The sequence below is a fragment of the Zalophus californianus genome, chromosome 6, assembly GCF_009762305.2.
Source record: "Zalophus californianus isolate mZalCal1 chromosome 6, mZalCal1.pri.v2, whole genome shotgun sequence".
In the NCBI taxonomy this organism is placed as follows: domain Eukaryota; kingdom Metazoa; phylum Chordata; class Mammalia; order Carnivora; family Otariidae; genus Zalophus; species Zalophus californianus.
Genome location: NC_045600.1, coordinates 91799544 through 91813963, shown reverse-complemented (window position 1 = coordinate 91813963; position 14420 = coordinate 91799544). Strand labels below are relative to the sequence as shown.

General features: G+C 35.7%; 1 protein-coding gene across 3 annotated transcripts in view; it reads left to right on the top strand.

The window, feature by feature from the left end:
* TRPM7 (transient receptor potential cation channel subfamily M member 7) overlaps nucleotides 1–14420 on the top strand; it is a 117724-nt gene that overhangs the window by 100425 nt on the left and 2879 nt on the right. For 2 of the 3 annotated variants that reach the window (XM_027568727.1, XM_027568726.1), the window contains 8 exons: nucleotides 850–875; nucleotides 3007–3057; nucleotides 3138–3203; nucleotides 3973–4256; nucleotides 4392–4474; nucleotides 4638–4843; nucleotides 8649–8700; nucleotides 8805–8911. In XM_027568727.1, the coding sequence (XP_027424528.1) occupies nucleotides 850–875; nucleotides 3007–3057; nucleotides 3138–3203; nucleotides 3973–4256; nucleotides 4392–4474; nucleotides 4638–4843; nucleotides 8649–8700; nucleotides 8805–8911 (875 nt within the window). Of the gene's footprint in view, nucleotides 1–849; nucleotides 876–3006; nucleotides 3058–3137; nucleotides 3204–3972; nucleotides 4257–4391; nucleotides 4477–4637; nucleotides 4844–8648; nucleotides 8701–8804; nucleotides 8912–14420 lie in introns of those variants that run through there. The other variant, XR_003515514.1, reaches the window with a different exon arrangement.

Sequence of the window (14420 nt, the reverse complement as noted above, 5' to 3'; positions counted from 1 at the left end):
CTCTTTGGGTACTGAGAAAAGAGTAGTTTATTAGCAGCAAAGGGATGAGGCTGGGGTCAAAAATACTTCCTATACTAAAATATTTATATCAAGGTGAAAATCAATAGGAATCATCAGGATCAGATCGAAGGTAAGAGCTAGAAAGAGACTGCAGAAGTTCTCTACCTCAGAGGTCCTTTCTGAATCTGGTCTTTTTTAGTCCTGAGCAAGGCCCCAAAGCTGTATGGTGGGAAAGCTAAGCCTCTAACCCATTCTGTTTGATTCCCACTGCATTCTCCTTTCTACTATACCTGATTTGCACTGGAATCCATGGAATTAATAGAACTTCCACTTGGTACCAGTATATGTTGTTATAAATAAATATGTTCAACATTGGGAAACATTTTTTCAGCATTATAAATTGAGCTTTGCCAAATGACATTTATTTCCTGTTCTCTCAGTTTTTTGCCCATCAATTCTGTTGAAGTATTTTTAGAATTCTGCAGTTATTTCAAGGCATTCTTAAAGTATAGTAAGAATTAATCTACACGAATAGAGAAGTCATGGAATATTTTACTCTGTTAGTACTAGAACCTTCAGTTTGACAGCAAACTACTACTAATATTTATGTAAGCATAAATTGGAGGTACAAGTTGTTGATAAAGTGTATGTATATTGACATTCATATCCATGTATGCATTTGGCATTGACTTAAGGGAAATGGCATATATCCAAACAAAAGTGAGTCTGAATCTCAGAATTACTTTAATAGTGTTCTATTAATAATTGTAATAACTTTACAAAATAAAAAAGTATGTGGTAGCCAAAACAGAAGTTGTGTCACAACTTAGATTTTTTGGTTTTCTTTAGGCCGTCCGAAGAAGGAACATTAAACGGTGAGTCCATGTGGTAGATTTAATATGAAAAAATGAGGATTACTTACGATCTTTTATAGCAAATACATTATCCTAGCTAAGAAACTTTAGGCTTCATGTTTGAAAGAGCCAAGGTAGTAAAAATTTCTTCCCTCAGCTAGTTTCTCTTCAGTATAGCAGCTTCACAAATATATGAACTCACCATGTAAATGATATCATGTCTTTACTGTCACGCCATCCCCCTTCATCCCTGTGACCTAGCCTGCTCTTTCCCTTATAGTCCCTGTTTTAGTGAATGATACTCTTTCAGTCAGGTCAAACCTGAGAAGGAGTTATTCTTGACCCCCTTGACCTTGCACTCACAGAGTCCTGTTGTATTTACTTCTTAAATATCTCTAGAATCCATCGTCCACTATACATCCTGCTTCTGCTTTCCATTACCCCTTCATCATTTTTTAAACCTTTTACTGAAGTGTATAACATGCATACAAAAAAGTAGAGATAAGCCTCCACCTCAGTGAATTCTCACTAGGTGAGTATACCAATGTAATCAGCACCCAGATCACAAAACAGCTCCTCATGTCCTCTTCTTGTTGTAACCTCTCCCCCTAAATAACACAGTGTATTAGTTTTGTCTGTGTATATGGAATCATAAAGTATATACTTTTTGTCTGGCTTTTCCTCCTAACATATGTTTATGAGATTAATCAATATTTTTGTGTATAGTGGTAGTTGGTCCATTCTCATTACTACACAGTATTTCCTTGTGTGAATATATTGAGTTTATCCATTCTGTTATTTGATGGGCATTTCAGTAGCTTCCACTGTATGATTATTATGAATAGTATTGTTATGAGCATTCTTGTTCATATTGTTTGGTAAACATGTGTTTTCTGTTGGGCATGTACCTAGGAATGGACTTCTGGGTGGTAGGGTATGTATATATTCACATTTAGTAGTTATTGCCACTTAGGTTTTTTAGAGTTGTGCCAGTTAGCCCCCCTTCCATTCTGTCTACTGTTCTGCCACCAGACTGATTCTCTTCTGCTTTACATTTTCCCCTCTGTCATTCCTTTCTTAGCATGGCATATTTGGTTCCTGATTCTATAACTGCACCTCCTATAGGCATGCCTGTACTCTTGCTTATTAATTTGCAGTCTTGGTTGCATATCCAAGTACTTGTGGGGAATCACTTAATGCTGACACATAGCTACAGAATTAGAGTATTTTGGAATGAGATCTGGGTAGGTGCACATTGAAAAAGCCCCACAGGTGATTCTGATTTGTATTTATTATAAATTTATTTATTATATAATATTTATATATAAAATTAGTATCAAAAGCTGCTGTTCTAGTCATACTAAACAACTTGCAGTTTCTCAAGTATAACATGCACTTTAACAACTCCATGCCTTTGCACATGTTGCCCTGACCACACCACTGCCTTCCAAACTACGCTCTTTTTGCCCTTCTCTTTTCTGAGACATTCTTCAACCTTTCTTCAAGCAGGAGGCATTTGGTACCCCTCTATAGTCCTATTAGCATATATACATCATGTATACATGTGTATATTTTATACTTACTACACGTATTAAAACTGTTGACTGATTTCCTTCTCTTGCAAGATAGTAAGTTCTTTTTCATGCATATTCTATAAACTTAACACATAGCAGATTCAATTTATTCTCCATTCTTATTATTATAGTTAAAAAGTGAAAGTCCTCAAATACATTTAAATATGGAGGAGGGGTTTTTTTGGGTATGTTTCACATTCCAGAGTTCATCTTCTTATGGTCAGCCCACTAAAATGGTTACTTGGCTACAAGGCCCCACCTCCTAAAGGTTGAAAACTAAAAGATATTTTTCTTTTTGAGCATGGGAGTATAGGAAGAATATAGTTCATGACAGGAGAGTGTCAAACATGTACTTTTTTTCCCTTTCAGGTATCTGAGTGCACAGTTAGGACTAATCTGGCATAATGAAAAAGACTAATATAGCAAACACATGATGAATATATTTTATTACTTGTTTTTTCTGTTTTGGTGAAGAGAGTTTACATTAAGGGACTTAGGATGATTATACGAGAATAAGCAAAAATTTATGCCACATTAGTACTTTTAAAAGTGTTTCATTTGTTTATTTGCCATTTTAGGTCTCGCCTCCCCATTTAAACCAGTTATGGATACAAATTACTACTACTCAGGTCAGTACTATTTAAAATAAAATCTTAACAATATTTTGAGCTTTTAGAGATTTCATTATTTTTCTCTCATTTTTGTGCAGCTGTGGAAAGAAATAATTTGATGAGATTATCCCAGAGCATTCCATTTACACCTGTGCCTCCAAGAGGTAAATCCAAAAAGTAAAGGAACGAAGGGGAAAATAAACCTTTTATTAATACTGTGATTTTTTTTTTTTTGAAGATTTTATTTATTTATTTGACAGAGACACAACGAGAGAGGGAACACAAACAGGGGGAGTAGGAGAGGGAGAAGCAGGCTTCCCGCTGAGCAGAGAGCCTGATGTGGAGCTCGATCCTAGGACCCTGGGATCATGACCTGAGTCAAAGGCAGACACTTAACGACTGAGGCGCCCCAATATTGTGATTTTTAACTATTGTATAGAACATAGGTAGTGACAGAAAGAAGGGTCACATTAAGTGTCAATTTCATATAAATTTTAATTAGCAGGAGTCAGGTATGTTTTAAATAGAAGGAATCATCAGAAGTATTAGATTTCTCTATTTCTGGCATATCCAGAAGTAATAGTGTATTCTAATTCAGAAAGTGTCTTAATCCATTGTCTAGTAAAGAAAGCATAGATAAATTGACATCACAGCGTTTGTAGAATAGTTGCTTTCTTAAAAAGTTTTTCTTGAAAATGTTCATAATCTCAAAAATGCTTATCATTACTAAATACACATGAATTTAGAGATATTAGTAGATTCTTGATTTCTGAGCATTTGCTGCCCTTAAACTTCCTTTATACATTACAACTTTATCCAATTCATTTTCTCTTCCTTACTTAATCTTAACAAAAGATGCCTGCTAATTTTTAGTCTACTTTGTCATTTTAAGAGTCATAATTTGACCTCAGAATGTGTCCATTCATCCTGCAGGTGAGCCTGTCACAGTGTATCGCTTGGAAGAGAGTTCACCCAGTATACTGAATAACAGCATGTCTTCTTGGTCACAGCTCGGCCTCTGTGCCAAAATAGAGTTTTTAAGTAAAGAGGAGATGGGAGGCGGTTTACGGAGAGCTGTCAAAGTACAGTGTACCTGGTCAGAACATGATATCCTCAAATCAGGTCATCTTTATATTATCAAATCTTTTCTTCCTGAGGTGGTTAACACATGGTCAAGTATTTATAAAGAAGATACAGTTCTGCATCTCTGTCTCAGAGTAAGTGCTAGTGAATGCTAAACGGTGGAACATTATTTGAGGTTCATGTTTTCACTTCTAAAGTATGTTAAACCAAATAAGAACTTAGTTTCAGTGTTAACAGGGTTTTTTTGTGTTTTTATTGTTGCTCTGTAGGAAATTCAACAACAGAGAGCAGCACAGAAGCTCACATTTGCCTTCAACCAAATGAAACCCAAATCCATACCATATTCTCCAAGGTAAGTCTTGAAATTTTTCTTGGATCTTCTGGTTTTATGTGGACAGCATTCTCTTTTGACCTTCATTGTTAATGCTGAATATTTAATTATTTACCCATTTTAAAGCTCAATTAGAATTTTATTAACAAAACTGCTAGTAATATCTATAACTATTTTTCATAAGGTTCCTTGAAGTTTTCCTGCTGTATTGCCATTCAGCAGGACAGTGGTTTGCTGTGGAAGAATGTATGACTGGAGAATTTAGAAAATACAACAATAATAACGGTGATGAGATTATTCCAACTAATACACTGGAAGAGATCATGCTAGCCTTTAGCCACTGGACTTATGAATATACAAGAGGGGAGTTACTGGTCCTTGATTTACAAGGTAAATTTATTAAAGTATTGCTAAAGTGAAATTGTAAGTAGGTTCTTACCTAGTCATATATTATGAATGATATACATAAATCTGCTAACTTACAGATGTAAAACTGTGGGTCAGTAGAAGCTGTTAAAAAAGCAAGTAATAGCCATAGCATATAGTCATCAGGGCCCTGAATAGTGGGATCTTGTTATCTTAATTGTTATTTGGGTAATACAGATATTTTGATAAGCAAAAAACATGCAATCCATTATTCTACTCTTAGATGTGTTTTGTTTTTTAAGATTTCATTTATTTATTTGACAGCACAAGCAGGGGGAACTGCAGGAGAGGAAGAAACAGGCTCCCCCTGACCAGAGAGCCCGATGCGGGGCTCAATCCCAGGATCCCTGGGATCATGATCTGAGCTAAAGGCAGATGCTTAACTGACTGAGCCACCCAGGCGCCCCTGTAGTCTCGGTCTTTTAAAATTATAAAGACTTTTTTGAAACAGTAACAAGTATTTCTGTTGTTCCTGGTGTTTATATTATCTATTATTGTGAACCAAACTTCCTAAATATTTAGTGGATTAAAACAACCATTTTATTTGCTTACAGTTCTTTGGTTCAGGAATTGGGATGGGACATAGTGGGGATGGCTCATCTCTGCTGTCTCCTCAGAGGGTGTGAATGGCTGGAGAGTAAGCGTGGACAGCTTGCTGGATGCAATTGTCTGAGGTTTCTATTCACTGACATTTGATCCCTCAGTTCACCGAGTGATCTCTCCACATGGCTAATTAACTGGGGGCTTTCTCATAGCATTGTAGTTTTAGGTAGTTACACTTTTATATATCAGCTAGCTTCCTCTAGAGAGAAAGCAGTAACTCTTAGGTCTAGGTCCAGAACTGGCCCAGATCTCTTCCACATTTTACCATCAAGGCAGATAATAAGGACAGCCCAGATTCAAGAGGTGGGGAATGGATTCTATACTTCGTGAGTTAGAGTAGCATGTATACAAAGAAGGAAAAACTGATCATAACCATTTTTGTAGACAGACTCTCATACAGGTAAAAGGGAAAAAAAAAAAGGAAATTGTGGCTTGAATAGAGTAATGTCTGGGTCAAAGGAAGGTAAAATTGAGCAAGTTGCTAACTCTTCCTGAGTGGTACTTTCACATTATAGCTTCCATAATTTTTTCCCCTAAAGAGCAGCCTTAATTTCAGTGTCAACACAGACCAGATTTCATAATCACATAAAGACGATTATTTAGAATGTTTATCACTAGATGACTTTTTTTTGTTACATACATAGCCACAAATATCAAGGATTGTGCTTTTTAATGGCATTGATTCAAGCTCAAGAAAGAAAATCTGTGTAAAAATAACTACCCTTTATTCAGTAGTTCATCATTTTATATAAATGATTTAGTAGTGTATACATAGTGACAACAGTATATTATTAGATGGGTCAATCCAGTTAAGTAAAAAGGATCTTAAAGTTTATTCTTAAATAAGTATCATCTAACCATCTTCAAACATGCGTAGGAGGTAAAGCCAAACTGATTTTGTCTGAACTGTTAATTTAAAAGATGGGAGTTAGTGTGCCTGGCTGGCTCATTTAGTAGGGTTTGTGACTCTTTTTTTTTTTTTAAGATTTTATTTATTAGAGAGAGTACAAGCGGGGGGGGGGGGGGGGGCAAAGGAGAAGGAAGCAGACTCCCTGCTGAGCAGGGAGCCTGACACAGACCTCCATCCCAGGACCCTGAGATCATGACCTGAGCTGAAGGCGGACACTTAACCGACTTAGCCACCCAGGCACCCTAGGACTTGGCAACTCTTGATCTCAGCATTGTGAGTTCAAGCCCCCCATTGAGAGTAAAGCTTACTTTAAATAAATAAATAAATAAATAAAAATTAAAGGTGGGAGTTCTTTTCAATAAGCTAAGTAGTTGTGATGTTCTTTACATCATTAATATGTTCCTGGAGCCATTTTTCATAGGAATAATTGACACAATTACTACAGACAAGTTAAACAATATAGAAATACATGAGGAACAGTTTTCCCATCTTTACTGTTTCTCTATCTCTGTGAAGACAAATACACAAAAAGAGGTGTTTTTTTTTTTTTTAAAGAGAGAGCACAAGTTGGGAGGAGCAGAGAGAGAGAGGATCTTCAGCAGGCTCCATCCCCAGTGTGGAGCCCAACTCGGGGCCGAATCTCACGACCCTGAGATCATGACCTGAGCTAAAATCCAGAGTTGGACGCTTAACCAACTGAGCTACCCCTTTCTTCCTTGTTTTTAATCATTTTGTTTTGTGTTGTGATTTTCTTCCAACTGGGATGATGCCATATAAGTACTTGTTTTTTTCTAACAGTATATCATGATTTACTTTTTTTCTTTTTTGCTACTACAAACAATGCTGCAACAAACATACTCATGTACTGCTACTTTTATTTCCATAATGTAGATTCTTGAATTGGCTTAGTAAGAAGAGATGAGTGTAATTTTTATTTATTTTTGAGAGAGAGCACGAGCAGGGGGCGGGTTGGGGGACAGAGGGAGAAGCAGACTCCCTGCTGAGCAGGGAGCCCAATGCAGGATTTAATCCCAGGACTCTGAGATCATGACCTGAGCTGAAAGCAGACGTTTAACCAACTGAGCCATCCAGGTGCCCCTGGATGAGTGCAATTTTAATAGCTACTGCTGAGTTACTTTTCTAAAAGGTTACAGGAATTCATACATAACACTGTATGTGAGTGCCCGTTTCTCCAAAGACTCCAGTACTGAATATTCTTTTTTTTTCTTCAAGGATTTATTTATTTATTTTTAGAGAGAGAGCAGAGGGGAGGGGCAGTGGGAGACGGAGAAAGAGTCAAGCAGACTTTGCACTGAGCACAGAGCCAACAGGGGCATGGGGCTCGATCTCACAATCCTGAGATCAGGACCTGAGCAGAAACCAAGAGTCGGATGCTTAACTGCCTGTGCTACCCAGGTGCCCCTCTAGTACTGAATATTCTTAATCTTTGCCAATCTGTTGAGTAGTAGGTCAGTAGGTATTCTTTCTTTATATGAATAAATAGATTAAGAGAGACTGAAAATATTTAACCACACTTTTAATACCTCTGGTGAAGGATGAAGGTGAAGGAAGATGTTTACAATCTTATTCTTCATGTAACCTGAATCTTTTGCAAGAAGTATATTTCTGCGTTAGTGTATGAGTTTTAAAAATCCAAAACACTTTTAAAATGGCCTATAAATTATGCTTTCATGCACCTAATTGTTCTTTGCTTAACTAAGTTGAAAAAGGGGGAGGCGCATCTGGGTGGCTCAGTTGGTTAAGCATCCAACTCTTGATTTCGGCTCAGGTCATGAGATTGAGCCCCGCATCCGGCTCTGCACTCAGTGGGAAGTCTGCTTGAGGATTCTGTCTCTCCCTTTCCCCCTCCCTCTGCTTGCACTCACTTGCTCTCTCTCTCAAATAAATAAATCTTAAAAGGGGGGATCATGTAGACCTTATACATAAGGAGATGTTTATTTGCAACTCTTACCCTGTTGCAGCACAAGCAAATGCCATCGGGAGTTCCTCTGCCTATCTACCAACTCTGACAATTAACTCTATTCCTGGTGTAGGAGCTGTGTTTGTCTTTGATGCAGTGTTAAAGTCATAAGTCAGGTTATGAAATAACAAAGAGAGAAAAACTACAGTCTTGAATAATTTAACATTGTATAATATAGGTTGATGATGCTATAGAATCTCTCATGACTTTATTATGCAGATGTCAATGTTTATATCAATCATATAAATTGTCTTTTTTTATATATACATATCAAGGTGTGGGTGAAAATTTGACTGACCCATCTGTTATTAAAGCAGAAGAAAAGAGGTAATAAATTTTAATAATTTCATTAAGATATTTTATAATTTCAAATTCTACATTTCTGTTTGCATAAAATGCCTCTTTTTTTTTTTTAACTACCAATTCCATAGATCCTGTGATATGGTTTTTGGCCCAGCAAATCTAGGTGAAGATGCAATAAAAAACTTCAGAGCAAAACATCACTGTAATTCTTGTTGTAGAAAGCTTAAACTTCCAGGTAAACATTTTCTTAACCAGTATAATGTATAGATTTTTAGGAAATTTGGTTACTACAATACTTCATAAGACCAACAGCACGATACACATTATTTTACAAATGGATCTATGCTTTCTTTAATTACTTATAAAAATACAAAGTTCATTGATTTAATACATATTTATTATGTGTCTGTTGGATGCCAAGAATTGTGCTAGATGTTGACAGTATAGTAGTGAACAAATGCCCTCCATGGAATTTAGTCAAGTCTTGAATACTGACAGGAATAACAGGGAGTTATAGGACTGTATAAATGCCAAATAGAAGAAATAGAACAGGTAAGCAAATCACTTACCACAAACTTAAGAGGTTGGGGAATGCTACCTGGGGAACTGACAGATTGCCTAAAATTGAAGATTAAGTAGACTTACAAGTTAGCCTGGCAGAGTTGGGGAAAGAGTATTCCATGAAGAATGGAATATAGATATAAATATAACAATGAAATATAAATATAACAATGAAAGAGAATCTCAGTTGTATAAATATAACAATGAAATATAAATATAACAATGAAAGAGAATCTCAGGATTGTAATTTCATTGTTACATTGTTACATTTAAAGAATTATAAATTATGATTGAATCTAAGTAATTTCATTGTTACACATAAGAATTATAAATTACGATTGAATCTAAGTTGTAGCACAGACCAGTGGTTCTCACCCTTTGGTGTGCATCAGCATCCCCTGTGGAACTTTTTAAAAATTACAGGTCCTTGGGACTCACCCTTGAGCTGAATTTTTTAAAGTCCCTGTCTTTATGACCAATAATGCAATAGTTAGAACCAGACTGCATGGCTCAAGAAAATACCTACATTAGAGAGGTGTAGTTTTTGTTTGCTTGTTTGAGGATTAAATGAGTTGGTATTTGTGAAGTACTTAGAACAGTGCCAGGCATATAGTAAGCATTTTTTAACTTTTTAATTGTTCATTGTGAGTATATAGAAATACCATTAATTTTTATGTTTGTTTTTTGTTGTTGTTTATTGACCTTGTATCCTGCAACCTTTCTAAACTCACTTAATTTTGGAGTTGTTTTTGTTTTGTTTCGTAAACTCCCTGAAATTTTCTGTGTAGATAGTATAGTTATATTACTTCCTTTCCAACCTATATACCTTGTATTTCTTTTTCTTTTTCTTTTTTTTTTTTTTTTAAGATTTTATTTGTCAGAGAGAGAGAGTACAAGCAGGGGGAGCAGAAGACAGAGGGAGAAGCAGGTTCCCCACTGAGCAGGGAACCCAGTGCGGGACTCCATCTCAGGACCCTGGGATCATGACCTGAGCTGAAGGCAGTTGCTTAACCGAGCCACCCAGGCATCCCTTGTTATTTCTTTTTCTTGACTCTCTGCACTGGCAAGGAATTCCAGTACAATGTTGAATAGGAAGCGAAAGTAGAATCTGCTTTGTTCCCAATCTTAAAGGGAAAGTGTTCAGTCCTCCACCATTAACATGATGTTAGCTTGTAAGGGTTTTGTAGATGCACTTTATTAGGTTGAGAACATTTTCTTCTGCTTGTTTCTTGAAAATGCTTATCCTGAGTGGGTGTGTAATTTTGTCAGATTTTTTTCGGCATCTTTTTAATAGGTTGATATTAGATTGTATTACATTTATTTTTGAAATGTTGAACCAGTTATACATTCAGGACAAACTACTTTGGACTCTGCTCATATTTTGTTGAGGCTTTTTGCATCTGTGTTCATAAATAATATTGGTCTGTGTTTGTTTTTCCTTGTACTGTCTTTCTTTTCTTTTGGTATCAGGATGATATTGACCTTAAAAATAAGTTAGAAGTTTTCACACCTCTTCTGTTTTGGGGAGTAGCTTATATAGAATTGATACTCTCCCCATCTTAAATGTTTGCTAGAATTGTCTAGTGAAACCATCTCAGTCTAAAGTTCTTTGTCAGATTGTTTTAAATAAGTTTAATTTTTTAAGTAGCTATAGGACTATTGGGGTTATCCATTTTTTTTTAGTGAGTTTTAGTAGTTTGTGTCTTTCAAGGAATTGGTTTGTTTTCTTTAAATTGTGAAATTTATGGGCATAGGGTTATTTATATACTAATCTTATTTATTTTTATTAACATACAATGTATTATTTGTTTCAGGGGTACAGGTCTGTGATTCATCAGTCTTACACAATAGACAGCACTTACCACGACACATACCTTCCCCAGTGTTCATCACCCAGCCACCCCATCCCTTCACCCTCCTCCACTCCAGCAACCCTCAGTTTGTTTCCTGAGATTTTTTTTTTTTTTTTCTTTTTTAGTTTTTAGTTTGTTTCCTGAGATTAAGGGTCTCTTATTGTTTGTCTCCCTCTCTGGTTTCATCTTGTTTCAGTTTTTCCTCTCTTCCCCTATGATCCTCTGCCTTGTTTCTCAAATTCCACATATTAGTGAGATCATATGATAATTATCTTTCTTTGATTGACTTATTTCGCTTAGCATAATACCCTCTAATTCCATCCAAGTCGTTGAAAATGATAAGATTCCCCTTCTTTGATGGCTACATAATATTCCATTGTATATATATACCACATCTTCTTTATCCATTCATCTGTTGATGAACATCTGGGCTCTTTCCAATGTTTGGCTGTCGTGGACATTGCTGCTATAAATATTGGGTTGCACGTGCCCCTTCGGATTACCACATTTGTATCTTTGGGAGATTTGAGACCTTTTCTAACAAAACATTTAATGCTATAAATTTCTCTTTAAGCATTACACTGACTGCATCCTATAAATTTTGGTATATTTTACTTTTGATTTTATTTTATTTAAAATATTTCTTATTTTTCTTGACCTTTTTATTTTCTTATTTCTCTTTAACCTGGGGATTATTTAGAAGTGTCTTTCTTAGTTCTCAAATATATGTAAATTTTCCAGATATCTTTCTGTTGTTGATTTTTTTAATTTAATTCCATTATAAGAGAGCATACTTTGTATGATTTCAATTTTAAAAGTTTTTTTAACCTTAAAAGGATATAGTTTCTCTGTGAATATTGCATATGCACTTGAAGAGAATATTATAATGTTGGATGGAGTATTCTATAAATGCTAATTAAGGAATGTTTTTTGATAATGTTCAGGTTTTTTATATCCTTGTTTTGTCTCCTTGTTCTATTGATTACTTAGGAGGTCTTGAAAGTACAGTTGTGGATTTGTCTGTGTTGCCTTTCAGTTCTATCAGTTTTTTTCTTAATGTGTTTTGAAGTTTTGTCACACATTTACAGTTATTATGTCTTCTTGGTGGATTGATTCTTTTTATCATTATGGAATGCCATGGTAATTTTCCTTGTTTTGAGAAGTCTACTTTGTCTGATATTAACATAGCTACACCAGCTAGTTTTTGATAAATTGTTTTATCAGATATCTTTTCCCATCCTTTTTACTTACACATGTTAATTGTATTTAAAGTGGGTTTCTTTAAAAAAAAAAAAAGAAGTGGGATCCAAGCATATAGTTGGATCTTAGGTTTAATTTTTTTTTTTTCTGTTTTTTTTGTTTGTTTGCTTTTAACTTAACAGTTTCCATTTTTAACTGGTGTTTCAGACTTTTTACATTTAATGTAATTATTGATGTTAGATTTAGATCTTGTTTTATTGTTTTCTGATTGACACTTCTGGTCTGTTTTTTTTGTTTCCACCCCCCTTTTCTGTTTCAGTATTCTGTTTTATCTCTATGTTTAGTTTTTTATTGGTTGCTCTTAGTTTTTCTTATCAAGAATATGTGTGTTTTGCTTTCGTTCTTGAAGGATATTTTTACTGGATCTAGAATTTTAGGTTGATACTATTTTCTTTCAGGGCTTAGAAAATGTTCTGTCTCTGGCCTCTGTTACCTCTGATGAAAATTCCACAGTCATTTGAATTGTTCTTCCCCTATAGATGATGTGTCATTATAATCTTATAGCTCCTTTCAAAATTTGGATTTTTAGCAGTTCGATTCTGAAATGTCTGGTTATAGCGTTCTCTGAGTTTATCTTGGTTCAGGTTTACTTAGCTTCTTGAATTTGCAAATTTATGATTTTTATCGAATTTGGGGAGTTTTTAGCTGTTCTTCAGATATTTGTTCTACATCAATTTCTTTTCATCTCTTTCTGGAGCTCCCATAAAAAGAATATTAGACTTTTTGATATTGTTTCCCAGGGACTTGCATCTCTGATTTTTTTTTCCTTAAAAATTATTTTTTATCTGTTGTTTAGATTGGATAATATCTGTTGATCTATCAAATTCATGGTGTCTTTCCTTATTCTTCATTCTGCTTTTTTAAGCCCACGTACTGGATTTTGTTGTTTCATTTTTATCTTTCAGCCCTATAACTTTCTTTTGGTTCTTTTTAAGCTGATTATTTCTGTGCTGAAAACTTGTTTTTCCATTCATCTCAGGTCTGTTTGCCCTGTGTCATGAAGTGTGGTCCTAATAGCTGGTTTAAAGTCTTTGATCATTCTATCTGAGTAATCTTGAGGTTGGCGTGTCTTATCCTTTTCTTTGAGAATCTTTGAGATGTTTCTAGTTCTTTGTATCTCTAGTAATTTTAGCTGGATATTTTGAATATTATGAGATTCTGGGTCTTATTAAAAATACTTTAGAGAGTGTCGATTTTTGTTGTTTAATTGTGTTAGTAGGCAGCTCAGCTAAGCTCAATTTCAAGTCCCAGTCTACCTTTTGTGGCTGTGATTCCAATGTCAGTTTGGGTTTCAAAGCCTTTGCAGTATTATTCAGATCTCTCTCAGTATGCATCAGACATAGTCAGGTCTGGGGCTGACTGGGGGTCTGCACCATAGGTTAGTCCTAGAGCCCATCTTGTCCTGTCTTCCCACATGTGTGCCACTCGAGGGTGAACTTAGGATTTCATACACAAATTTAGGGTGCCCCTCTCCATTTTCTTCCATTCCATGATTTCTTCCATACTTTATGATTCTCAAGGGCCTCTTTTTTGGGCAGGGTAGAGGGGCAGGAGACAGATGGGGTACTCTGATTAGAAAGCCAGGATTGTGACCTCCCTGTACTATCACACATTTCCTTCAGCTGAGTCCATTTCTGATGCTAAGTGTCAAGGAAAAAGAGAAAAACTTTTTGAATCATAAAAATAAGTTCTTGTGGTCCCAGAGAAGGGTTTTTCTCTTGGAATTGTAGGTGCTTGCTCAGCTGCCGTCATCCTGAGTCCCTCTCCATGACTGGGGCTTGTCTTAGGTAACAGCCAGAGGAGCAAGAAGAAAAAATAAGAAAGAGGGCATTCCCCTCAAGATTCTCTACCCCACAGAGTCCTCCTTCCTGATCCTCTGGCCAGAAAATCCTAGAGCTTTTTCTGTCCATGCTCACTGTACATTTCGGAGATCAAGCTATCTGTAATTCTAAGCCTAGAAATAAGAGAGGGGCAAAAAGCCCCAGGAAACTCACCACCAATCTAGGTCATTCTTCAAGTTTTGATCCCCTTTCTCAATAGGTCTGCTCTTACTTTTCAGGAATCTCAGAT